The sequence below is a fragment of the Alexandromys fortis genome, unplaced genomic scaffold (assembly GCF_014885135.2).
Source record: "Alexandromys fortis isolate MF-2015 unplaced genomic scaffold, M_Fortis_MF-2015_v1.1 scaffold_192, whole genome shotgun sequence".
Classification (NCBI taxonomy): Eukaryota; Metazoa; Chordata; class Mammalia; order Rodentia; family Cricetidae; genus Alexandromys; species Alexandromys fortis.
This window is the reverse complement of record NW_026068071.1, coordinates 66268-94120: the sequence shown is the minus strand read 5'-3', so window position 1 is coordinate 94120 and position 27853 is coordinate 66268. Positions and strand designations below refer to the sequence as shown.

The 27853-nt window shown below is 42.0% G+C and overlaps 1 protein-coding gene across 2 annotated transcripts; it reads left to right on the top strand.

Moving 5' to 3' along the window:
- The first annotated feature begins 104 nt into the window (after positions 1 to 104).
- Positions 105 to 23767, top strand: Tlr7 (toll like receptor 7). 2 transcript variants are annotated; one of them, XM_050121047.1, is made up of 3 exons: positions 105 to 207; positions 556 to 640; positions 19904 to 23767. In XM_050121047.1, exons 2-3 carry the CDS (start codon positions 638 to 640, stop codon positions 23051 to 23053), a joined length of 3153 nt encoding a protein of 1050 aa, XP_049977004.1. In that variant the 5' UTR covers positions 105 to 207; positions 556 to 637; the 3' UTR covers positions 23054 to 23767. The 2 variants fall into 2 exon arrangements, with proteins under 2 accessions (XP_049977004.1, XP_049977003.1); XM_050121046.1 differs by having other exon boundaries at positions 120 to 243.
- The last annotated feature ends 4086 nt before the right edge of the window (positions 23768 to 27853 follow it).

The following is a 27853-nucleotide window of genomic DNA, read 5'->3' as shown; positions in this document are numbered from 1 at the left end:
GGAACCTAGTGTTTCTGCAAACCTCATGTGTGGGGTGGCTTAAATAGCCATGCTCCTTCCTGCCCCCCTCCTACTACCGAGCCTCAATTTTATACTTGGAAATCCCAGAACCTGCAGCTCAGAGCCTCTGTGAGTCTGTGCCTCCTGTTGCCTTCTCTCTCTCTTAGAAGACTCCACATACGGAACCACTCCATGACAACAAGAAAGGTATTTTAAGCATTGCGACACATGTGGATAATTTAAGTAAGTAGATGGATGTGCTGTTGCAAGGGAGTGGGGAAGGGGCGGGAAGGAATCCAAGTCATAAGCAAAAAAAAATGTTTTAGAATTAAGGCAAATAATATTGTAGTCCAAAAATGTCAATTCCTCGAAGACAGACTTTTAGTAAGATTGGAAACAGTCTCCTGGAGTCTGTCCTTGCTTCTAACTTCAAGGAAATAACTAAGTATTCTCAACATCACATTTATTAAACAATGTTTCCAGCATGTCTTTAAGCTACAGTATATTTTTTTGCTGCCTTTGAAGCTTCATGTTTGATGTCTCTGTTTCTCACAGCTGACGCCACTGGCTCCGTCTCAGGCTGATCCTGGTTCATCTCCGCCTCTGGTCTCCTCCACATTTTGAAGGAAAACTGAAAATGGTAAGCATAGCTACCGGAGCCTGAATTTGCCATTGGTAATCTTGTGGTGAGAACTGAACCCAATTGGGGAGAATAATATTTAAAAATTCTTTAGGGATTGAGATGTAGCGCAGGAGCAAAACCCTTGCCAGAATGTTTCCTCGGAGAGGCTACTTTGAAAGATTTCATAACCAAGATGAATCAAGGTAGTATTTCATAATTTCAGATTTGTTATTGCTTGCTCTGTCCAACTTCCCACACAAGTTAAACACATACTGGAGCGAGCAAGAGTAGATCTTTGAATTGAGGATTTTGTTTTTAGTCTCCAGTTTGATCTGTTAAGGCATATAGGTTGCTGAAGTGATTTTAATGCAGTGTTTTTTCTACCATATGTTGTGACTGTCCCATATCTGAGTGACTGTACAGAAAGGGTGGAGTCGGGAGACACATATAACTAGGATTTGGGGGCCCCTATCCATGCTTTATTGCTATGAAATATGCCCAGAGCTTGTGATTAGATGAAATGAGATTATCAGGATTAGCAGACCAGGGGAAGAGGCCCCAGGATGCACCTGGACTCAATTCTGTACACAGCCAGAACAAGTGGGACTTTAAAACATAGGATGGGTGGCAACCAGTGGATGGAAAATTACTAAGAGGAAACTTCAGGCATGTGTGTGTGTGTGGGGGGGGGGGTGTTCTAACTAAAGTGGCTTGACAGAGTTCTTGTTGGAGGCAGGCCAGGATGGTGCACGGTCTCCTGGGAAATGAGGAGAGTGAGAGATGCCACGAGACCTGATGGGGGCAGGAGGTAGGGAAGTTGTGGTGAGAGTGTAATCATAAACAAGGGTAGGATCTCAATGCAATGACTTAGCACGATCCCTGCTCCAGTCAGGCAAAACAAAGATGGCCACAAAAATCCACCCAGAGGCCTAGGGTTTAGAGAAGCCTGGCTGAAAATGAGTCAAAGAGAGTCTGATAATGCCTTGCTGGGAGATTCTGCCCATTTCCCCTCAGTCTTTTGGAAGTCAGTCTCTTTAACCATGTGAGCGTTATGATATCTTTATAGGCATCTTACAGAGCCACAGCAGCATGCAAATAACCATACATTCGCTCAAAACCGTTGCAAGTGGTAATGAGGTAGGCCCAAAGCAAATCAGGAAAAGCTTCTTCTGAAATGAGTTTTTCACCCACGCCAGACTTTATAAAGGAGTGTTTATTAGCAGCGCACTGTGATTTCCAGCTCATCACGTTGGCCCCAAACTCAATTTCTAAAGTCTAATGAAGCATTACCCATGGGACCACACTACTACAAAGGAAGCAACTGTTTTGAGTTTCATTTCCTAGAAACCCAGATGTCTCTTTTAATGCACACACATGCCCACATCTATCTTTGCCCCCTAAGGGTGGCATGCTAAGAGGATGGTGAAAAACAAAATTGAATTCATTGGCCACTTACTGTAAGCCAAGCCACATGCACTCTTTTCTGACTCCAAAGCTGATCTGGGGCTCAGATAAAGAAACTGGGCCTTCAGAGGTTCAGGAGCTTGAGGACATGGTCCCTGCAGGCCAACGCCTGAAACTGGGGCTCTAAGATTGCTCTGTTCTTCCGAGCGAAGCCTGATATGTGCTTTCACCCAGCTGATACTCAACACATATGGGCTTCCTTATGATATCACTCTATTTAAGAACTAAGGGGAAACTGGTGTGCTGGGCCATGAAGAAAAATCATAAAACCAATTTTCAAAAGAAGTCCGAAAGGTCCAAAAGTACATAGAAAATACCCAGTCCTCGCAATAGTCATGTCATTAGGCTTTAATCTGGAAATTCCACTTCTAGAATATCTAGTTAAGGATGGCCATGTGGGGGGTGAACTATTTGCCAAAATGATATACGCGACAAGACAAAGGAAATATACGCGACAAGACAAAGGAAACAGCTCAAGTCCCATGAGAGGGAAAGATTTGGTCATTATGAGATACTTATTAAGTGAAATGTTATAGAATCATCAAATCAAGAGTATTGAATTGTTTAAGAAGGTAGAGTGTAATGTTAATTTAAAAGGCAAAGTAGAACTCCGTAAAATCTGTATGTTTACTGATTTTTTTTTAGTTTTCAATTTACTGATATTTTCAATGCACCCACGAGACAAGTGCAGGATGCTTAGTAAACACTGGATAATCTATAGTTATGGTTTCTACAAATAAGAGTGTCATATACTCTAATTTCACAAAAAAGCCCTGAATTATAATTATTCTAAAGATTCGTTTTATTTATTATATATTTATGTTAGCGTGTGTGTGTGGCTGCGTGAGTCTATGTGCACTGTGCATGCAGGTGCCTGTTGAAGGAAGGACAGGCTGTGGGACCCACTGGGAGTGGAGATGTAGGTAGTTATGAGACATCTGGTGTGGGTGTTGGGAACTGAACTCTGTGGTAAGTGCTTGTAACAGCTGAGCCATGTCTTCAGCTCCCATTATATTTATTTTATAAATGGGCAGTTATAGGTAAAGTGTTACCTGAAAGTCAGAGTTCTTCTATAGCAGACTCAGGATTTAAAACCAAATCTCCCCTCTGGCAAAGCCCTGATTATTACTAACATGTTCCTCACTACATGAAATAGATGTAAAGTCAATCAATATTAGAAGGAAAAATACCAAACTGATGACAGTGGCTAAACAGTTAGCTTTAAAAGTGAAACATTTTACTTTTAACTACAGCTATTGGTTTTCATGGTTGAATAAAGGGACAATAAAGCATTTAATACATTAATTAAATAGAATTATTTTAGAAATTGGAAGCTCTTGGTGGAATTAAAAAACACCATATCATTCCAGATTAATCAGACAGCCTCTTTGCACCCCCAAAATAGATTATTTCTATCTCATAATTTCACAAAAGTTTATGGCTGAGTTTGAATAACTGTGGCCATATCCAAGCTGTCAGTTTTGTAAACCACAAAAACTAAGAATGTCTTTCCGTGTTTTTGCAGTTTTTGATGGTTTCATACATGTGATTTTCAGTTCTTGATGGTTTCATACATATGCAGACGAATTTTAGTCACTCACCCCTCCAGCGCCCTCTCTCATCTCCCTCCCACTCCAGTGAAACACACCTCCTCAAGTCCCCTTTTTTTCTTGTATATCTTTTTTTTTCCATGTGCAGCCCACTTAGTTAGGGTTGTTCATATGAAAATGGATGGGAGGTTATTTACTAGAGGTGAATGCAGTTCAGTGGAGGAGTACTTACCTAGCATGCACAAAGGCATTGGGTTCAATCCTCAGTGTTGTTAAACAAACACGTAGATAACTGAAACATATCAAGGGAAATTATTAATACACTATACCTCAAAGTTAAATTTAAATCTCTGTGCTCACAAAATAGTGGTTTTGTTCATGTCTGCAGCTGCTTTTGGACTATAACGATCAACTAGTCAATGAAGGAAATGGTGGCAGAAGGTGTATGACCTACAAAGTCTAAAATGCTCTGTGCAGAAACAGTTTTCCACTCTGTGGTTTATGGAAATCAAGGAGATAATAAAATTGAAGGCTGCCTCCGTTTAATGCCTTGTGGCCTTTGATGACTGTAAAAGATAGTAGTTGCTAAAGGCCGTACATCATTTCATTTTCTTAGTTTCAAACCTGAAGCTGAAATGGTAGAGAGTGTATGATTTAAAAGAAAAATGAGTGTGCTTTTTTAAAAAAGACGGTTACATCCTTGGACATGAACTTTATTTTTTGTTGTGCAATGGGAGTTTGTTAAGCCATGGAATCTACCTTTTTGCAGAGATTAGCCTATGAATAGAAATATTTCAAAATTCAGGAAAAGAAGATATTGGGTCATAAATCTATTAGGGGAATGTCTAGCAAGGTCTCAGTCTATAAACAGCAACTTCCCTTATTCTCGGCTCCTGGGCCACTCCTAGGGAGATTTGCTTCTTACAAATCTCATTCGCACACCATTTGGTGTCATATCAACTTAGCCAAAAGTCCAGGTCAAATTCAAGGGCTTCCAACAATGATTGCCCACTCCTCCTCCTCCTCCCTTACTCCATGTGCCTCTCTTCTCCAGCCAGGTTCCCGTCACCTCTGGATCACCCATGCCCATCCAGCCACAAGTTCCCCAACGGGGTGTAAAATCCCCAGGGTTCCTTCCACAGCTTCACTGAATTCCTTCACTCCTTCCCTCCCTCTGTCTTTTTCCCTGCTTGCTCCTCCCCTCCCTGCAAGTGAATTACACCATTGGCTTTAGACACAAGCAATTTAAATTTATTCTGCTCTGGGGTTTTGAAAGGAGGTCGCAGAAGTAGTTGAGTTAAGGAAATCCAGGCTCTGAAAAGTGACCTGCAGTAGCCTAGAGGAGGTCCACTGTGCTGGCTTTCTCAGAAGTTGATTGAGTCGGTGGATAAAAAAGGAGAAGGGAAGAGAGAGAAAGTAAGAGTAAGATGGACGGAAAAAGCGAGGAAGGGAGGGAGAGAGGAAGAAAAAGGAGAATTGTGAATCTCAACTTGAATTCCATTCTGTGATATTTTATGAAATCAACCCAATCATCTAATCCATAATAGCTGTGCAAAAATTGTGTGTGTGTGTGTTAAAGACTAAAATGGGGTTTAATGCATCAAAATGTCAGTTTTGTTGAGGTTGGAGTGTCCTTACTGCTCCAAGTTGTCCTTTACAATATACCTCCTCCTATGTTCAGCTCATGGTCTGTTGGACAATTCTCCACTCACTCCTCTCTCTCTAAACTTGAGCATCTCAACTCCCAACATCTACTCTTAGTTAATTACCTTGCTTGCCATTCCGCTAAGAAAACAAAGTAATTAAAAGAGAACGTTTTTTTATCTCCCCTTTGTGGACCTATCTAGGGCATCCTCAGTCTTCGGTCCTGCACCCTGTACCATTACCTATCCCTGAGCCATAGATTACCTCCAAAAGGAAAGGCGTCAAACAAGACAAGTCTATGCTACTTCCTGTCATGGGTCAGGGGTTGCCTGGGTTTGGCTGGGTAATCCTCACACTGACTTTCTTCTGCAGAGGCAGGCAGACATGGTGCTTTGAACTACCTAGGAGTCTTGACGGCTTCGGGTCCAGAGCAGTGGGGGCTCCTCTCCTTGTGATCTCTGTAATACGCTATCTGTAGTACAGAAAGACTTTTTACTAGACTCCAAAGTGGGGAGAAAGGGGGTAGGAAGAGAAAGAGTGTGGGAAAGAGAGAAACAACTGCTGGCTAGGTCTTTGTTCCTCTTGACAGGAAATCCCTCGAAACGTGTGTGCTGCTCGATACTTTATATTCCTCTAGGAACTTAGAAATCGTTGTACCTTCAAAGTCTCTTGGGTACACAGCCAGTTCTCATCACTTCCAGCACTGTCATCTTGGTCTTTGCTTGACCTCCCTCCTTAACAGCATCTGCACTTGTCTCCATGTTTGCCCATTTGTCCTTCATCCTCTGTTCTCTAAAAGATTAACATCTGCTTCCAGTCATCTGCAAAACATGTAGTGACTCTGAATCCCACTCACAACACAGACCAGCATCCCAAGAAGGCTGGATATGCCTTGGGCTCCCTCTCTGACTTCATCTTCTATTTTCCTTAGACTCCTTCTTTGGCTATTGTGTGACTGCTCCACAATGTCTCCATGCTGGAATGTTTGTAGAAGGTGCTTCTCTCTGTCTTGGATGCTTTTCCTTTTAATATCTATGTAGGAATCTTCTTCCTTTCACAAATATTGACTCAAAGGTTAAATTTTGAGGGTGCCTGTCTAAGCCACCATATTTTTATGGTCATGTTTCCACCCCCACATCCCTGATCTCCTTTACTATATATAGACTGAACTTTCTTTCTCTGTAAAACTAACCATCTAACTTCTAAAACAACTTGGAAGAGGTGCATGTTTCGGTGTCTAGAGAACTTCATCTCCAGAAGAGTAAAATTCATTTGTTTAGACCACCATTACACTCCACGAAGTTGCTCAAGAAGCTAAGGCATGATGGCTACCAAGAATTTGAGAACAGCCTGCAGTGTACGATGAGTTGCAAAGGCAAGCCTAAGCCGCAGAAACACAAATCGCTCAACTCTACTTCCTCATGTTTCACCATCAAATAGTTCCCAGGGACATGCATCTCCTCCCCATGCCTCAGATTACAGCCACACTTCACGCATGAGCAATGTTTAGAAGCTAAAAATAACTATTTGCAAAGCATGAATTTGGGTACAATTTGGTAACGGTTGCTTGCAATTACTAGTCATATATCTATGCTTGTGAATGTTGAGTAGGAAACTCATGGTGGTCTAAAATCAAGAGGGTTTGGGTCTTGTCTTGGATAGGGTTTCTTTTGCTGTGGTAAAGCAACATGACCAGTAAGCAGGGTGGGGAGGAAAGGGTTTATTCACCTTATACTCTCACACTGTTGTCCATCACTGAAGGAAGTCCAGACAGGAACTCAGACAGGGCAGGATTCTAGAGGCTAATGCAGAGGCCATGGAGGGGAACTGCTTACTGGCTTGCTTCCCCTGGCTTGCTCAACCTGCTTTCTTGTAGAACCTAGACCAGCAGCCCAGGGGTGGCACCACCCACAGTGAGCTGGGCCCTCCCCCATCATTCACTATTTGAGAAAATGTCTTACAGCTGGATCTCACGGAGACATTTCCTCAATTGAGGCCCCTTCCTCTGTGATGACTCTAACTTGTGTCAAATTGACACACAAACGCAGCCAGTACAGATCTGAATTCAGGTTTGGGTCCTACCACTAAAGCTGTACCTCTGTGCTCTTGGTCTCATCACTTTGGCCAATTATCCACCTCTGAACTGATCGCTGCCCACTGCAAGCAGAAGCTTCGCTGATCTAGGCTGAGAGCAACAGCAGTCTATGAGTAGAAACATGAATATTTGCAAGGCAATTTGGCAACATGACCATTTAGGAAGATAAAAATAGCAACTTCAACACAAGAGAGTGTGGCCTCCCCAGCCATGAGCATTATTAGACCATGGTTACAGTATCAGGCATGAAATTACCTCATGTGGAACAAGTCTCGAATCCAACCAAAAAAAAAAAAAAACCACTATAACACATCTTCCCAGGAAGGGTGGTTTTGTGGCATGCCGAGTACCGTGTTGGGTAAGAGCACTGAGATCTTTTCTCCTACAGCAGCTGGAACCGCATATCCTGGCACCGTGACCATATAGGCAGTGGAACTGGATTTACTGTTTTTTTTTTTTTTTTTTTTTTTTTAAAGAAAGTTACATTAAATCAAGAGGGGACATGCTGCAAGGGATGTGATAGAGTTCAAGGGGAGAACTAGGGATGGATATGATTACTATTTCCTTGCATTCATGTATGAAATTCCCAAGAAAAGAAAAAAATTGCAGTTTTACAAACTATGCACCTGAGTAGAGAGGTTGTTGCAATTTGGAAGACCTGTTTGTTCTGGCTTCTGTTTGAAGGGTAGCCAAACAGCAGTGCATGCAGCCCTTGTCCCATAACCTCTAATTTTCCCCTCACATGGATTTCCCTGAGGCAAAGAGAGCTCTGTGCATAAGATGTAGCCAGCTCTCTCCACACATACATATATAAATAAGTATGAAAGAAGGACGGTGGATCACTGGGAGTAGGAGGGGTAAAAATAATCAAAATAATTATACAATGCAGAAAATGTCATAATGAAACCCACTATTATGTATCATTAATATATAATTTTTTTTTTCTTTAGAGAAACAGATGGGTTTTGGGCAAGACAGCAGTGGAGGCCTTTCCTTCCTAATTGGGTAGAGATGAAGACCTGACTCATTTCCTACCCTCCTATGTTGTCTAACACTGACTCCATTACCAGTAGTGTTTGTTGAGTGAGAACATGATTATAGTGTTCCCTTCTTTAAAAAGTGGAATTTAGTTTATAAATTCATAAAATGCCTAAGGCAGCATTTCTGGGCAGAGAATGAAATTCCTAAGAAATGCTGAGGCCAAGAAGTTTTTCTATTTTTCCCTTTCAAATCTGAGTCATCCAAAACAATACTTTCTATAGTTTTTTTTTCTTTTAATTTTGATGTAGTACTAAGAATTGAACCCAGGGCAAGCTCTCTTACAGATCCACATCCACAGTCTTCTGCTCTAGATTTTGTTTTGAGACAGGGCCTGGCTAAGTTTGCTAGGCTGGACTTGAACTTATGGTTTTCTTACCTCAGCCTCCCAAACAGTGGGATTATAACCCTGCACTACTGGGCCTGGCTTGAATACTTTTTAAATACTTGCAAATTGTTCCTATGAAAAGTCTCCTCCTCCTCTCCCCCAGACAATAGTAAATAAAACGAACCTGAAACATCAGAGTACCAGGAATAATTTAATCCAAAAGGAAATTAATAAAAATACAAACACAAGTTGTGTTGAGTGGGTTTACTGTAACTACATGAGGTGACTTGCAGATGATCGATCATAACTGAGTGGGCATCTGAGGTTGCAATTGCCTCGCAGGCCTCTGGGTCTTCCTCAGTAAACCAGGCATATTTATGTGCCTTTTTTCAACTTCCTTATGAAGAATTAGTGATGTTATCCAAATGATCTGTCTATTTTACCTGGCACATGCTAAGAATAAAAGGCAGAGCCAGGCCGTGGTGGCGCATGCCTTTAATCCCAGCACTCAGGAGGCAGAGGCAGCTAGCTCTCTGTGAGTTCTCTGTAGACCAGCCTGGTCTACAAGAGCTAGTTCCAGGACAGGCTCCAAAGCCACAGAGAAACCCTGTCTCGAAAAACCAAAAAAAAAAAAAGAATAAAAGGCAACCATTAGAGAGAGTGTGTTCATATGCATACAAATGATTCGTGGCTGCGCCACATGAATTCTGTATTTTCCATTTTAGCAAATGAGGTGATTTACTGAGAGAATAGAAACACCTGTGCATAGAAAATTGCGTATTTCCACTTCAACCATAATTACCTCACTAATTAAGCATCCAAATTTACCCAGTACATTTGCATGTGCAATTAGCTGTGATTCATTATCAAAGCTAGGCCCATGTCACGGGTACTATGCCATTTTAGAAATGGAATTACTGAAAGATATATGTCTTTCAGTATTCATTGTTCCCCTCCCCAAAGCAAGCAAAAGAAAACAATGTGATTTGTAACACACACAGAGACAAAGACAGAGACAGAGGGACTTGGCTTTAAATTTGAAAATCACATTAATTGAAACTGACATGTATTTGAGACAAATCCCTCCCAGTGTTTTTTAAAAAAGGTAAATTTCCATGATAATCAAGAAATATTTTCTATTTTTTTAACCTGCTTTCCAAACGATCTTTTGCATTGGGCAGTCTCAGAAAAGCACGCTTTCCCTTTAATTACAAATTTAGAAAGGCTCTGTCCAGACAGTGCGTTTCCGCCCCTCAGCTGCTTGCTGAGAGCCCAGCTTTCACACTCCAGTTCAGGTTCCTGCTGGCAGGAGTCTCAGTGCAAAGTTTGCAGGCCGCTTGTCTCCAAGTACCAGGCTTGCAATGCAGCCCCCACAGAAAGCTAAGAGAAGTTTCAGAAGCTTTATAATGCTCTAAGGGCCAATTCTGCTTGCGCTCGCTCAATCACTGAGCACAGGACATGTGTACTGGTAGCCTTTGCTTGGCTCTACCTGTTACCAGATGACACAGCTGGAGTCCGTGCTCTCTCACTGGAGTTTCAGCTTCAAAAAGATAGAGCTGGAAGCAGGGATAATGATGGAGTCCTAAAGAAGATCCTCTTCCATGCCCTTCCTGTGACACTTCCGAGCTGCGCTCAACCCCTTCCTTTAGAGGCCCCAGGTCCTTCATCTCTCTCCCTGTACTCTTGATAGAATCTGATCTTCAGTTTGCACAAGATTCATAAATATTCCCTCCTGGAGGCAGAAAGAGTTCAGTCCCCGCCCCTGAGGATGGATAGGCGGTTAGTAGTTGGTGAAAAAAGGGGAGACATTTTCCTTAGTGGTGTAGAGACTGGTAAGTTACCCATGCTCCTGTTAAGATTCCCTCACCCATACTCAGGTGAGAAGCCATGATAAAGCACACTGAGTCACCATCCCACACACACAGAAAAATCTGATGTTCGGGGCAAAAGCCTTCCTAGTTCTGATAATAGAATGTGGAGATTTTGTGGGATTTTGAGAATGTTTGAAGCTTTGATTTCCTTAGCAAATGTTTCCCTTGTACTCATCATGTGACTGACTGGCATCATTACAATGGAGTATATGTAAAGACAAAACATAGCTTGGGGATGTAAAGGTGTTTGCTCCCCGCTGATATGGAGAGGATGGGGAGATGGGGTTAGTATGAGAAATAGGTGGTAGAGCAAGATCTGAGTCTTGGTCACCTCCGTCCCATCCTGTACACCTTATGACACGTCTGCTTTTTACTCTCTTTCTTGGAAATGAATCCACTCCTTGGAATTGGGAAGTGGACATCATTTTGAAATCAGCGACATGAATAGATTTCTAGGCTTTGCAAGAGGAGTCGTTTCTTTTTAACCGCTGTGAACTTGGATTGAATGTGCTTAGAGTTAGTGTCATGCTGTGTTGGGAGCAGTGAGCCCCCAGATCCTGAATGTCTTGTAATCCCCTGATCTGAGTGCCTACAGCTGCTCTGAGCACGAGACCTTCAGGAGTTCCTGATGGCAGGAGAGTGGTTTCTGGTGGGTTTGGCTGGGGCGTGGCTATCTCTATATAATCTGCCCCTGAACACAATAAAGGGGACATTCTCGGGGAATTCAAGGATGACCTGTGTCGCTGTCTCTCTGTCTGTGTGTGTGTTGTGTATTTTAACCTCTAGCTCCCTTGCCCCGAAGCTCGCGAACTGGGTGCCAGCGCACAGAGCGCAGACATGGGGGCGCGGTGCGCGGCAATGCTGGATCTAGAGGCCGGCACATTATGACCCGAAGGTTCAGTCTGTTCCATGACCTCTTTTTGTTAACACTGGATCTGGTAATTCTGATCTGTTATACGCTGTCTTTATTTAAAAACCTACACAATGAGACTATTGTCAAGTATCTATTTTTGCACTCGTTTCTTTGCGACCAGGTCTCACACTATATCCTAGGCTGACTCAGAATTCACAAAAATATTTGCCTTCATGTAAAACGTTTGCCAACTCCTAGTCTAGACCCGTGTCTCACAGAACCTTCTGCAGTGATGAACCTGTCTTGCATCTGTGTCCTGGACTACAGTAGCCACAAGCCGGGTAGGGCTTCAATTACAGTTAATGTGACTGTGAAACTGAATTTTGATCAACTTAAAATGAAATAGCCACAAAGTGACTTGTGGCCATCACATTAGAGCAGTTCCAGACCATTTGCAGCCTAAGGACTCCCTTTCCTGGCTTCTTTCTGTGCTTTGTATTTCTCTCTCAAATGGATCATCCATCCCGAGGCTGTGTGAGTCAAAGGCAAGACAGTGTTCTTAATCAGATTTCTGCCGCGAACTGGCTTTCATTGTCTGCTAGCAATGCGTAATGGAAAGCACTTAAAAACAATGTGTGTGAGCAGACATTCATTTCCTCTAAGGCGCTCCTTTCTCTACCTATTATGTCTGTCTTTGTTTGTGGTGAAGTAGTTGGCTTTTTCCACTTGACCATGTTCCAAATTAAAGAAAGTTGTAATCAACTTTGCACTCAGGAGAGCAGAAAGACAAAAATCTCTCTTCACAAAGCTCTATTTCTTTCCAGTCCTGTTGAAGACTGGCCACCTTCTGTCTTAGTTGGGTTTTTTTTTTCACACGCAAAACTGCCAAACCAGAGCGAGAAAGCCTCCTGCACACCCTGTCCTTGTGACCACTGCCAAACCTTCCCCCTAAGAGTGAACATCGTCTGCACATATCCTGCCTTCCAACCCGGCACACACAGCTGCTCTATCAAGTGTCCATGCATGGCAACATCACGTGAGCCACTAGCTTTTCAGCCTCCACGGCCTGACCAAGGCAACATTCCACAATTCAAGCTCTATCATGCGTCACGACCTATTTCTAAACCCTATAGTTTCAAATTGGGTTTTCCTGTGTGCAGACAGAATTCAATTACTCTTAACAGAGCAGATACATGAGGTCATGTTACCAAGTTCGGGTCAACAGGATGTTAGAGGAAGGCAGACACTCACTCAACTTCTGAAACTTGTCCTTAAACAATGGAGATCGTTCCCTTTCTTTCCATGTACTTCCACAGGATTTCTCTTAACGTGGACATTGTTGCTGGCAGCCAACTTTGATGGTGCAAATGAGAAATATGTGTTTGTGGTTATAGGACAAGAGAGTGAGTGATCCGGAATATCTAAATCCATTCTTTTGTTACTTCACCGAGTAGAGCTGACATGGTGGCTCTAAATTACTGATTTCTGGGTACTTATGAGAAATTAACACATTGTTATGCGAATTTTGTCACTGTCAGATGGAAAAGTGGGAAAAAGATGTCTTCAGACTTTGAGAATAATTAAGGGAATTGACAATATAAAAATATTCCATAGAAGCCGGGCGATGGTGGCGCACGCCTTTAATCCCAGCACTCGGGAGGCAGAGGCAGGTGGATCTCTGTGAGTTCGAGACCAGCCTGGTCTACAGAGCTAGTTCCAGGACAGGCTCCAAAGCCACAGAGAAACCCTGTCTCGAAAAACCAAAAAAAAAAAAAAATTCCATAGAATAAGAACAACAAGTGTTTAAACTACTTATAACAGAAGGGCCAGCATCTTGTTTGGAAAAACTAATGGAGTTTTACACTGTATTTTAGATTTGCATAGTTTTTCCTCACTCCATTACATTTTGAGGTTCTTAAGTGCACAAACTGTGTATTTTCTATTAACTAATCCATAACCAGCAATGGAAGAATGTATGTGAGTCAGTAGATATTATAGCTCGGGCATGAATTGTATAGCACAAGTTCATGGGTTGGTCACTAGGTGGTGGTTCTGTGTTGGAAGATAGTATCACCTTAAGGATGTAGAACCTTGCTGGAGAAAGTAGGTCCCCTAGGAGGTGAGCTTTGAGATTTTATAGAAACACCCCACTTCTTATCCCCTCTAATTCCTGACTGCAAACACAATATGACTAGTGGCCTGGTATTCCCACCAACATGGACTGAGATGCACTTACAGCTGTGATGAACTGAAATCCACCGTCACTGCAAGCCCTAAGAAATCACACCCCCCTTCAGCTGCCACAGTGATTTTTTTTAAGTAGCTAATAAGGTAGAATCCTAATATTTGCCCATAATTTTTTTTCTCACTGAATACGTGGGGCAATCACTAGCTAAGGAACACTTGAAGTACAGTCTACTCTGTGCCCATTGTGTTGGTTCCGAGGTGTAGGCTCGGTACATGGTGTGCACTACATTGTTCCTGGGTCTGTCTTGTGGGAGGTCTCCTAAACAAAGGATCTGGCTCAAAGACAGGTAATGTACAACAAAACCAGGACCAGGAGTCAGTTCTTCTCATTCATAATCCAGGACACCCTCCACAGGTCCATGTAAAATCAGCACAACAGGACGTGAGAGGATGGGTTTGAACGGGGCATTTCAGAAGCAGGACTTCTTAATCCTTTTCCACGAGGAAGACTTGGGCAAATAAAAGAGATAGAAGGAAACCTATGCTGAGTGTGGGAGTATACACAGTGAGGAACTCTCTAAGGAGACCCTTGGTTACTCTATATCTATTTTATTTGTATAGGTGTTTTGTCTGCATGTATGACTGTGCACCATGTGTGCAGTGCCCACAGAGTACAGAAGAGGGTCTAAGATAAGCTACCACTGGAGTTATAGGTAGCTGTGAGCTGTCGTGGGGATGCTGAGAATCAAGCCTGGATCCTCTAGTAGAGCAACCATTGAGCCATCTTTCCATCTAACCAGGAAATATGTCTTTTTTTTTTTTTAAAAAAGTATTTTGTTTACTTTGATATTCATTAATTTCTTCATGTGTCCATTGTTTCACTTGTGTATTTAGCAACACAATGGAGCACTAGTTACGTGCAAGAAAATCTCACTGTGTGAAGTGCCATTAAATCTGATACAGAACACAGACACTCCTCTGTGTCTCAGCTGACTTATCCACAAAATAGAGATCCCATATAGAGTCCCAAATCACTTCCATAGCAATGAGACATAACTGAATCCATGTGAAGAAGAATCTTAACCTAAACTAGAAAGCTACCTATTCTTGTTTAAATCCCACCCAGAGTAGAAAACCCTGTGTGTTGTAGCAGAAATGTTTATGTTTTAAATTAGGAGTTGCTGCCCCCAGGACTTAATAGGTATCATGCAATACCATGTTACTTTCCAAAGTATCAAAAATTCAAAAAACCTTCCTACTCTTAATCTCTTTAAATAAAAGACTGAAGACTTGTGTATATCTCTAGACGGCATTGTAAAGATCACAACATTTCAGTGCTGCCTAGCCTGTGATAAGTGTTGCCTTAAGTTAACTACTAGTACTATAAGTATCACTATTATGACATGGGAGGGTACATAGATCATTGGTGATCTTCTCTGAAGATATGTCACTTGAGCAGAAATCAAAGAAGCTGAAATGACCTGACCACAGGAAGAGGAGAAAGACAATGTCAGAAAAAGGAAAGAGCAGGTGGCAAGAGCGACATGGTGATGACCTTGGCTTGAATGTGGAACAGAAAACAGACCAGATGGCTGGTACACAGTGAAAGGGAAGCGAGGATTCAAGGTCAGAGCAGGCTACTAGACTCGGGCCCTGAGCAATGAAAACAATGAGAACAACTTTGTATTTCATTCAATGGGCAGTTAGCAATCCCTCGAGTTGATCTGCTTCAATGTTGACTGCTCTGATTCTTTTTGATGAAAGAATCCTAGAGAAGAGGGGAAGCAGGAAGAGGAGGTTGGCAGCCAGGGCAGAGTCCACAGGAGCTCAAATGACGAATCGGAAAGGGGAGGTGGCAGTAGAGAAGAGTGGGCAGGTGGTAGAGAGAATTGAGAAATGAAGGTGGAAAGGCTTTCTGATTAAATTTGTGTTGGAGTTTGTAATATGTCGGCACCATGAGGTGCAGTTCACATTCATTGTCTCTGTGTGTTTTAAGCCTAGCAGCAAGCTAGACCCAACAAATACTGGATTACAGGAGTAATGCTATGCATCCATCCCCAGCTGATCACTCAGTAACATCATCCTTGTAGCCCAAGATAGGCCAGGTGGCAATATTTACAAGATTGAAATTTAAAATGCTTGGATAGAGAGACGGCACAGTGGTTAAGAGCAATATCTGCTCTTCCAGAGGACCAGGGTTCAGATCACAGCACCCACACAGCAGCTTTCATCTGTCTGTATCTCTGCTTGCAAGGATCCAATAGCATCTCCTGACTTCTATGGGTACTGTACTTACTGCAGTGTGGGCATGCATTGCTACACTTACATATGTGGCATAGACCCACACATAAAATACAAATAATTATTTTTTAAAAAAGAAACTGAGAATGCTAACAAATCAAGACTTAACAAATGAGGGGGTATTCTTGAGGTGGGGGGAGCTGGTTGTTAAACACCAGCCCACCACTAGTGAAATTCTGACTTCATTTGTCTGTGACTTTCCTTAGAGAGCTTTTTCTTTTTACAAATGTATTTGCTTAAAACAGACCAATACTACTTCCTCCTCCTTTCCTCCTCCAGCCCCTCCCATGCCTGCCCACTCTCAAGTTGATAGCCACTTTTTCTTCAATTATATTTGTTATGTACCTATGTGTATTATAAATATATAAAAATACAACCTGTTGAGTTCATTTTGATTGTTTTGTGTATGTGGCTTTCAGGCTGACAACTTTGCATTAAACAATCAATAAGGGACTCATCACAAGAAGAGGCTACTTTTCCTTCTCCTAGTAATCAATAGTCACCTTTAGTTCTTGGCAATTTTCTCTCTTTCATGTTAACATTGCCATTGTTCTGGTCTTTTCTGTGCAGCTCTTTCTGGCAAAGACTATTTCACAGCCGACTTTTTAAGTATTCTGACTCTTAGAGTCTTTCTACTCTCTCTCCTGCAGTGTTCCCTGAGCCATAGATGCAGGAGCTGTCATGGAAATGTAGCAGTTTGGGTCAGGCTCCCAATTATCTGTTGATCTCTGCATTGTGTCCAGTTTTGATTTTCTGTGATGGGCTCCATTTGCTATGAAGAGAAGCTTCTCTGATGAGGGTTGCTAGCTACAATGATCTGCTATTTGAGAGTGTAAGGATAAGATTCAAAATATTGTAAGGGATTGTGCTGTCTAGCTATAAGTGGTGGTCACTGATATTTTCTAATAGCCATGACTTTGCTATCCCTGGGAAGCTGGCTAGGTTTTCAGCACCAGGCATAATTTGCCTCCTGTTGAGTGGTCCATTAGTCCAATTACACAGCCGTTGGTTGCCATTAATATGTGATTGCCACTTATTGCACCTGTATGCATGTCTTGCCAGGCTGGTCATTGTCATGATTCATGGGCAGCTGGGTAGAGATGTTTGATTGCTTCCCTCTCTTGGCAGTTTGCATAGGATTTTCTGGTCCCCATGGAAGCTAGACTGCAAAAAAGAGACTTTGATATCAGATCTAGCTTCAGTCATATTTGTCAGGTGTCCTAAGTCTGTGGTGTCTTCAGCAATAGGGTCCTCCTTCAACCCCTGAAAGGCAACCATGGGCTACATCAATACCCTGTATCCTTTAGGCTACCTTAACCAATATTTTGCAAGGAGGTTTCATGTTTGGGGTACTGGGTTGTTGTTTGGTTTGCTTTTTTGCCTATAGATATTGTGGGAACATAGTCAGCCAAAGTGGGATATACAACCCTCCTAATGTTGCAACCCTTTAATACAGCTCCTCATGTTGTGGTGGCCCCTCCCCATCATAACATTATTTCATTGCTACTTCATAATTGTAATTTTGCTTCTGTTAGGAATCCTAATGTAAATATCTGATATATGACCCCTAGATGGGTCACGACCCACAGAATGAGAGTCACTGATCCCGTGTTAGGGAAGAGAAAGATGGAGAAAATTTTGTGGCTTGTTTTCTCCCTATTAGAGGAATTTAGGCATATAAACATTTGGTTTGTTGGATGGTAATAATAATAGATTGTCAGAGGCAGGACAAAATCAATAGTTGAACTAGAAGTCTGTTCATAAAGAAGCAGACTGCATCGTCCCATGGACAAGTATTAGAAAATCTGAAAGAGAGTTCAGGAGTAGACTACTAACAAACTCCTGAAACATAAGAGCAAGACCATGCATACTTTAACCCATTCTGCCTTGGTACCAGTGGATCAGCAGAGTTCTTCAGTGACTCTCATTTATCACCAGAAAACCTCTGGTGCTATATTGAAATGCTCACAAGTATTGCCTTTCGAAATGGGTGTCTATATATTCCATTTTGCTTGAGAGGTCCTTAGTTTAGTTTTAGCACAATGATTAACTATGGTCTCCTTCAGTCCTATTAAACATTCCACTCTACCAGTAGTGTGGCTGATGTGAGGATGGCTCACCCAGGCAGTGCCCTGATGATGCTATACACACCTTTCCAAAGTATATAGTAGAATCCATGCCTTCCAGGTACAGTCTCTTTCTTGATCAGCCCAGCCACTATAGGAAGCTGACAGGCCACACTCAGCTGCAGCCTTCCTCCCCTGACATCTCTCTGCTCCTCAGCCTCCTGTAAATGGGCTCTTCCAGACAACAAAGCCCTGAAAGGAGTCTGGCTAATAGGCAGGAAAAGTGGCCAACAGATACATCACAGACTAACTAGACCCGATGCTCTTCCAGAAGCCCCTTATCCGAGAATGTCCTTGAGATGTTTCAAACACCCTCCTCAGAAACATCCTCATTTTACAAAAGAAAAAAAAAGTTTCCCTAATCTAGTATGGTGATGTCAGTAAATCCTGGACCCATTTCCCAATGGTACACCTTCCTCTCTCCCTATTCTCTCACAAAGAACCTTCGAAGGTCGGGCTCCACTTTCTCCAAGCAGGATAACACTCTCCTTCAAATCCTGATGCATGGTCAGCTTGAAGCAATCCTTTGCCTGAAGGTTTATGTAACTGTTTTTCCCTCAAACTAGGTGTCTCAAACTCGCAATCCTAACAAACCCCAGTGCACAAGGAAAGCAGGAGAAAGCATCTTGCAGGTGGTTTCTGCAGTGGCTTCCAAAAAGAATGCGAGGAGAGACCCGGATTACAAAATGGCAGAAGCACATGTTTAATAATTGGAAGCCATTACGAAAATCCGTGACTATTGCTGAGCTGTGTCTTAATTTGTAATAGAGAGAGAATGGATTGTTTTTTTTTTCTTTTCGTCCTTGGAATATTATGAGACTTGACAATCATGAAACATTTTTGCATATATTCCAAGGAAGGCTTAGCAAGAAAGCATTAGCTATACTAGAGTCTTGGTGCATTGTTGCCCTCAAGTGTATATATATATATATATTTCAGCATTCCTTAGCCCCCAAATTTCATAGTTTGTTGCCTCTCTGTTGTAGCACTCTATGTAACAACAAATAGAATCTTAAAAACTGTTTTGGACAGCAAGGGAGATGGCTCAGTGGGTAAGTATGGTGGTGTGAATGAGAATGGCCCCATAGGCTTATGTTGGAACATTTGGTTCCCAGTTATTGGAACTTTTGGGAGCAATTAGGAGGTATGGCTTTGCTGGAGGAGGCGTGGCCTTGTTGAAAGAGGTGTGTCACTGATGGTGGGCTCTGAGGTTTCGAAAGTCCATGCCAGTGCCAGTCTGACTGCAGTTTACATATCACACATGAACACTCTCAGCTACTGCTCCCGTGTCATGCCTACCTGCCTGCTACCATGCTTCCTGCCATAATGAGCAGACTAACCCTCTGAAATTATAAACAGGAACCTGACTAAATGCTTTCTTTGATAAGCTGTCTTGCTCGTGGAGTTTCACAGCAATAGAGCAGTAACTAAAACGGTAAGGCTACTTGCCAACAAGCCTGATGGCCTAAGTTTGATCTGCAAAACCCACAAGGTGGAAGGAGAGAACAGACTCTCACAAGTCCTCTGACCTCCACAGCCTTGCCATGGTGTGTGCACATCAAGATAAATAGATAAATGAAAAAATGCTTTAAGATATTGTGTTAGAGAGCTGAGATTCTACAAGCGAAACATAAAACCAATTTATTGAAAACTTTAGTGTTTGATAAGGACAGTCACAGGGCCAGAGGTGCTGTTTACACTATAACAAAAGAGATCTATGCTATTTACTTTTATAATTTGCCAAAAGAGAGGAAGCAAATGGGACGTTTGAATTGTTTCTCGGTATATTTTATAACAATAATTTATTCTTTCTTTTATTTTCAGGTATTTCCAGTAAGGACACTAAAGAGACAAATCTTTATCTTTTTAAATATGACCTTAGTTTCTAGAGTCCTTGGGTCTCGATGGTTTCCTAAAACTCTACCTTGTGATGTCAGTCAAGATAGCAATATGACCTACGTGGCTGTGGACTGCACAGACAAGCATTTGACGGAAATCCCTGAGGGCATTCCCACTAACACCACCAACCTCACCCTTACCATCAATCACATACCAAGCATTTCTCCAGACTCCTTCCGTAGGCTGACCCATCTGGAAGAGATCGATTTCAGATGCAACTGTGTACCTATTCTACTGGGGTCCAAAGTCAATGTATGTACCAAAAGGCTTCAGATTAGACCTAGAAGCTTTAGTGGACTCTCTGACTTAAAAGCCCTGTATCTGGATGGAAACCAACTTCTAGAGATACCTCAGGATCTCCCATCCAGCTTACAGCTTCTGAGCCTCGAGGCCAACAATATCTTCTCCATCACAAAGGAGAATCTAACAGAACTGGCCAACATTGAAGAACTCTATCTGGGTCAAAACTGTTATTATCGCAATCCTTGCAATGTTTCTTATTATATCGAAAAGGATGCTTTCCTTGTTATGAAAAATTTAAAAGTTCTCTCGCTGAAAGATAACAATGTCACAGCTGTCCCCACCACTTTGCCATCTAATTTAATAAAACTCTATCTTTATAACAACATCATTACAAAGATCCAAGAAGACGATTTTAATAACCTCAACCAGTTGCAAATTCTTGACCTAAGTGGAAATTGCCCTCGCTGTTACAATGTCCCATATATGTGTACACCATGTGAAAATAATTCCCCCTTGCAGATCCATGACAATGCTTTCAGTTCATTGACAGAATTAAAAGTTTTACGTCTCCACAGTAACTCTCTTCAGCATGTGCCTCAAGCATGGTTTAAAAACATGAGAAACCTCCAAGAACTAGACCTCTCCCAAAACTACTTGGCCAAAGAAATTGAGGAGGCCAACTTTTTGAAGTTTCTCCCCAACCTTGTCCAGTTGGATCTGTCTTTCAATTATGAGCTGCAGGTCTACCATGCATCTATAACTTTACCACAGTCACTCTCATTGCTGAGAAACTTAAAAACACTGCATATAAAGGGCTATGTCTTTAAAGAGCTGAAAAACTCTAGCCTTTCTGCATTGCACAATGTTTCCAGTCTCAAAGTTCTTGACCTTGGCACTAACTTCATAAAAATTGCTGACCTCAACATATTCAAACAGTTTAAAAACCTCAAACTCATAGACCTTTCGATGAATAAAATATCCCCTTCTGAAGAGCCAAGGGAACTTGGCTCCTGTCCTAATGCCAGAACTTCTGTAGACCGCCATGGGCCCCAGGTCCTTGAGACCTTGCACTATTTCCGGTATGATGAATATGCACGGAGCTGCAGGAACAAAACCAAAGAGTTGCCTACTTACTTACCTTTGAATGAAGACTGCCACAAATATGGACATACCTTAGACCTAAGTAGAAATAATATATTTTTTATCAAGCCCTCTGATTTTCAACATCTTTCATTCCTTACATGCCTCAACTTGTCAGGAAACACCATTGGCCAAACTCTTAATGGCAGCGAATTCCAGCCCTTAAGAGAGCTGCGATACCTAGACTTCTCCAACAACCGACTTGATTTACTCCACTCCACAGCCTTTGAGGAGCTCCACAAGCTGGTAGTTCTGGATTTAAGTAGCAACAGTCACTACTTTCAAGCAGAAGGAATTACTCACATGCTGAACTTCACCAAGAAACTACGGTCTCTGAAGAAACTCATGATGAATGACAATGACATCTCTACCTCTGCCAGCAGGACCATGGAAAGCGACTCTCTTGAAATTCTGGAATTTAGAGGCAACCATTTGGATGTTCTATGGAGAGACGGTGATAACAGATACTTGGCCTTCTTCAAGAATCTGTTGAAATTGCAGGAATTAGATATCTCCAGGAATTCGCTGAGTTCCTTGCCTCGTGGGGTGTTTGAGGGAATGCCACCAAATCTAAAGACCCTCTCCATGGCAGAAAATGGTATCAAGCATTTCCCTTGGGAAAAACTCCAGCTACTGAAACATCTAAACAATTTGGACCTCAGCCACAACCTGCTGACAACTGTCCCTAAGAGGTTAGCTGATTGTTCCAAAAATCTCACAAAGCTGATTCTTAAGCAAAATCATATCAAGCAATTGACAAATTACTTTCTAGAAGATGCTTTTCAGTTGCGTTATCTAGACCTCAGTTTAAATAAGATTCAGGTCATTCAGAAGACCAGCTTCCCAGAAAATATCCTCAATAATCTGGAAATGTTGCTCTTACATCGCAATCACTTTCTGTGCAACTGTGATGCTGTGTGGTTTGTCTGGTGGGTTAATCATACAGACGTTACTATTCCTCACCTGGCCACTGAAGTGACCTGTGCCGGACCAGGAGCACACAAAGGTCAGAGTGTCATATCCCTGGATCTGTATACGTGTGAGTTAGATCTCACGAACCTGATTCTGTTCTCAGTTTCCATTGCTTCAATCCTCTTTTTGATGGTAGTCATGACAACAAGTCATCTCTTTTTCTGGGATATGTGGTACATTTACTATTTCTGGAAAGCCAAGATAAAGGGCTACCAGCGTCTGCAATCCATGGAGTCTTGCTATGATGCTTTTATTGTGTATGACACTAAAAATTCAGCTGTGACGGAGTGGGTTTTGCAGGAGCTGGTGGCTAAACTGGAAGACCCAAGAGAGAAACATTTTAATTTGTGTCTAGAGGAAAGGGACTGGCTACCAGGACAGCCAGTTCTAGAAAATCTTTCCCAGAGCATACAACTCAGCAGAAAGACAGTGTTTGTGATGACCCAGAAATACGCAAAGACTGAGAGTTTTAAGGTAGCCTTTTATCTGTCCCATCAGAGGCTCATAGATGAAAAAGTAGATGTGATTATCTTGATTTTCTTGGAGAAGCCTCTGCAGAAGTCTAAGTTTCTTCAGCTCCGGAAGAGACTCTGTGGGAGTTCTGTCCTGGAGTGGCCTTCAAATCCACAGGCTCACCCATACTTTTGGCAGTGTCTGAAAAATGCTCTGACCACAGACAATCACGTAGCTTATAGTCGGGTGTTCAAGGAGACAGTCTAGCTCTTTGCAGAATGTGGTCACATGTGGCAAGAGGCCCGGTTGCCTGAATTTTTCATAAAGGTTTCAATAAAAGAATGTCTGAAAATTTTTCTAACAGCTGCCATTGCTCAGATCAGTGGGAAATCATCAATATACAGCATAGAAATCAGAAAAAAGGACATTGGCAGGCTCGCTGCTTTCTTCTTTCTTTGTGGCACCATCCGTATTCAAATATCTTCCCCAGCTCATCTAGAAAATATTTTGTGAAGAAGAGTGCCTAGGAAGAAACGTAGGCTCTGATGTGTCTGCATGCCATTGAGAAGAACCTCACGTCTGCTCTTAAAAAGTACCAGTATTTTCAGTAGTCCATAAAAAGTGGTCAAGCTCTGTCTCTCTGACTAAACTGTACCAAAGTTCAATGAAATAAAAGCAGAGAGAACTTCTCAACCAATTGTGTCACCACCATGCGGCATCCTCTGCAGCACACACCAAATGCTGGTACTGGACAGTTGGGAGCTGTTCAGTGCCTCCTACTCATTTCCCTAGGGTCCATTGAAAGGCTCTGTGGGGAAATAGAGGAACATTTTTGCCATCCATGGACATGGTCAATTTATAACTGGAAAAAAATAATATCCCCTCAGGCAAAATTATATTCTTTGCATTTGATGGCAATTATCTGCTAAAATACATTTTATGTGCATGGCAAATACTGTTTCCAAAGTAAAATGTTTTTTAAAGATATCTGTGGTAATTAATGTTATTTTGTGAACTAGTGCCGATATTTGTAAGTATCTGTAACCATGGTGCATCAATATTAGCTGGTTTCCACGATAAACCCAAATGGGGGATTGAAAGAATATGTATTTTTGAATTATCAGGGATGACAAATTAGATGGATCTCAATTGTATAACTTGATTTCTATTTTTAATGGAGAGGGAAAATCATAGAGGTTAAATAAACTTAGCAGTAGGGAGTCATCAGGAGTGTGTGTGTGTGTGTGTGTGTGTGTGTGTGTGTGTGTCTGTGTGAACTCAGGCATCCTTCTTAGGAATGATATCCAGTCCTTTTAAGACAGTTTAATCCTATTGACCTTGAACTCAACAACTAAGCTGACCTGGCTGAATGGGGATCTGCCTGTCTCAGCCTCAGAGCTTAGAGTGTCTGGCACTAAACTTGGCAATTTTACATAGGTGCTCATGCTTGCAAAGCAAGTGCCTTACTGACTGAGCCATGCCTCCAGCCTGAAAACATCATTTTTATTTTCAACTTTCCTATCCAAAGATAACAGAAAGAACTCAGATATTATTAAGATAAACTTGGTAGAAATTCACATGGGTTTGAAGTTTGAAATATGACCAAGTTGCCATTTGGGGAAAAAAAATGTGTACAGGATTCAAAACCTGAAGTGATAGCCTAGTGGAAGGGCATTTTCCTCACCTGTGGAAATATCAAAAGACTCAATTTAGGAGTATCTGGGAAGAGATAGTATGTAAGTTGTTTCCAAAGGAAACTAGTAAGAAGTTTCACAAAATTCCAAACTAACCTCTGGAACATCAGAAAACAACAGAGAAGTAATCAAACTTAGACATTTCACAGTTTCTCTGAGCTTCATTGTATTTAATAAATGGTGTTCTGCTTCAGTGAAAACACAGATAATGTCACAAAAATTCAGCTCTTAGCTGCTATATAGTTTCTTCTATTGACATGCATAAATTCATAAATTTATGCTATCTTGGTGATTTATAAAGTATTAATCACTCTGAGACAACTTAAGTATCTTCTAAAAAAGCATTAAGAGGAGGGGAAACTAACAATACCATGACTCATAAGCCAGTATATTTGCACATGATATACAGTGATTTGATGTGGGCTAACACCTCAGAACACACCAACAGATGGTTATTGTTGCTTGCCTTTATTGTCACGATGAGTCACTCTTTTAATGACCTCAGGGTTCTCTGTGAGGGTCGATAGGAGGAGGGTTTTCTATGGAGCACACAGAACAAAGCCACCGTCTTAGACTACCTTGAGAACTTCACTCCCTGGTTCCATAGAAAGCTCTCAACAAAGAGTTTCTCTGCTGATATAATGGCTATGTCTCAGGAAGGACTTGAAGATTCTTCATAAATCTCACTCCACCATCAAGATTTGGCTTCTAGTTCCTTGAAACTATGGCCCTGATGAGGGCACATCTTTTGACCTGGGATCAATATTGTACCTTGACAAGATGTCAATATTTTTATGATTCCAGAAATGGGCATTGGACAGAGCACATGATATGGCTGAGAAAAGAAAAAGTGAACACCTTCAGTCTGTAGCACACTGTTCGTGACTCAGGTTCTCTGGGTTCAGCATCCTATGAATTTGCAGGTCTATCTATCGGAACTTTTTTAGGTCTCCTAAAGGTAGTCAGGGAATATGGAGTACATAAAAGAATGCAGTGAGCCGGGCGATGGTGGCGCACGCCTTTAATCCCAGCACTCGGGAGGCAGAGGCAGGCAGATCTCTGTGAGTTCGAGACCAGCCTGGTCTACAGAGCTAGTCCCAGGACAGGCTCCAAAGCCACAGAGAAACCCTGTCTCGNAAAAAAAAAAAAAAAAAAAAAAAAAAAAAAAAAAAAAAAAAAAAAAGAATGCAGTGATCTGAGAATGTGAGCATCTTGAATCATTCTAAAAGAAGTTACGATGAGGGTAATGAGCGCATACACTTCTTTGTGGTCAAACCTGTTATGTTACCCAATCTTAGAATAAGCCTTTTACAACTGGAGACAGGATTAAGAGTTGTTGAAAGTACTGTCAAAGAATCCTGGTTCAAGTCCCAGCATCCACAAAGTGGCTCACAGCCATCCTTAACTACATACACTTTTAAGGTATCTGATGCACTCTTCTGGCCACACTGCTGCTGCACAGATGTGGAGCACAGACATGCATCCAGACAAAAGACCCATACACATAAAATGAAACAAATCTTTTTCAAAACTTAAAATATAATTACATAATTTTCCCTCTCCCTTTCTTCCCTCTAATTCCTCCTGTGAATCCCTCTTTGTTCCCTCTAGAAGTCATAGCCTTTTTAAAATTCATTCCTCTCTCTCTCTCTCTCTCTCTCTCTCTCTCTCTCTCTCTCTCACACACACACACACACACACACACACACACACACACAGACACACACACAGACACACAAAACCTGCTTGGTCCACTGAGCATTACTTGCTGTGTACATATGATTTCACAGATGACCACTTGGTGTCGCATAACCAGTCAGGGGCTCATTCTAGGCGAAGAACTGTTTCTCTCATTCTCAGGATTCTTCAGTTGCCTGTAGATCTTTGTCTAAGGAGACAAAGCCCTGGGAGATTTTCCACTTCCATGTTAGCATGTCCATTGGCATTGTACTCTTTTCAGACTTATTTTTTTAGATTTTTTTCCTTTTTTTCTTAAGAATTTTTTGAGTGCAGTCCTTTCTCATTTTTCATGCCTGTCCCCATTCCCACTCCCTCGCCTCCTCCCATCCCCCCTCTCTCCACCCCCTTCCTGTACACTGCTCAGTGAGGGTAAGGCTTTCCACAAGGAGTCAAGGAAGTCTGGCACTTCACTTCAAGGCAAGGCCAAGGTGCTCCCCCCTGTATCTAGGCTGAGTGATGTATCCCTCCAAAGAGAATTAGTCTCCAAGACACCAGTTCAAGCACTAGAGATAAGTCCCGGTCCCACTGCCGGTGGCCCCACAGCCTGCCCACGCCACACAACTGTCCTCCACATTCAGGGGGCCTAGGTTTGTCCTATGCCGGTTTCCCCACTGTCAGTCCAGAATCAGTGAGCCCTTATTAGCTCAGGTCAGCTGTTTCTGTGGGTATCACCATCGTGATCTTGACCCCTTTGTTCCTCCCTCTCTTGGGCTGGTCTCCGGTAGCAGCCCAGTGCTTCACTGTGGATCTCTGTATCTGCTTCCATAAGTTGCTGGATGAAGGTTCTATGATGAAACTTAAGGTAGCCATCAATCTCATTATAGGGAAAGGCCAGTTTAGGTGTCCTCTCCTCTGTTGCTGAGAGTCTTAGCTGGGGTCAGCCTTGTGGATTTCTGCAAATTCCCTAGTGCCATGTTTCTCTCTACCCCTTTAATGACTCCCTCAATCAAGATATTTTTTCCTTTCTCTCCCTCTGCCTTTCCCCCTTCTTGAGCATCCCATTTCTTCATGTTCTCCTCTCCCTTCCTTCCTCCTCTCCCTCCTTCTCCCCCCATTTCTAATTTACTCAGGAGATCTTGTCTGCTTCCCCTTCCCTGGGGATTCCAGTATGTCTTTTTTTAGGGTTCTCCTTGTTACCTAGCTTCTCTGGGACTCACTTAGGAGTGAGTATATACCATGTTTATCTATCTGGGTCTGGGTTACCTCACTCAGGATGGTTTTTTTTTTTTGTAGATCCATCCATTTGCATACAAATTTTAAGATGTCATTGTTTTATATCACCGAGTAGTACTTCATTGTGCAAATGTATCACTTTTTTTTATCCATTCTTTGGCTAAGGCACATTTAGATTGTTTCCAGGTTCTGGCTATTACAGATAATGCTGCTATGAGCACGGTTGAGCAAATGTCCTTGTGGTATGATTGGGTACCCTTTAGATATATGCCCATCCTTCAGATGTATCTTTTAGATATATAGATATAGATATATAATATTGCTGTGTCTTGAGGTAGATTGATTCCCAATTTTCTGAATAACCATCACACTGATTTCCAAAGTGAATGTACAAGTTTTCACTCCCACCAGCAATGCAAGAGTTTTCCCCTTAGTCCATATCCTTTCCATCATAAGCTAT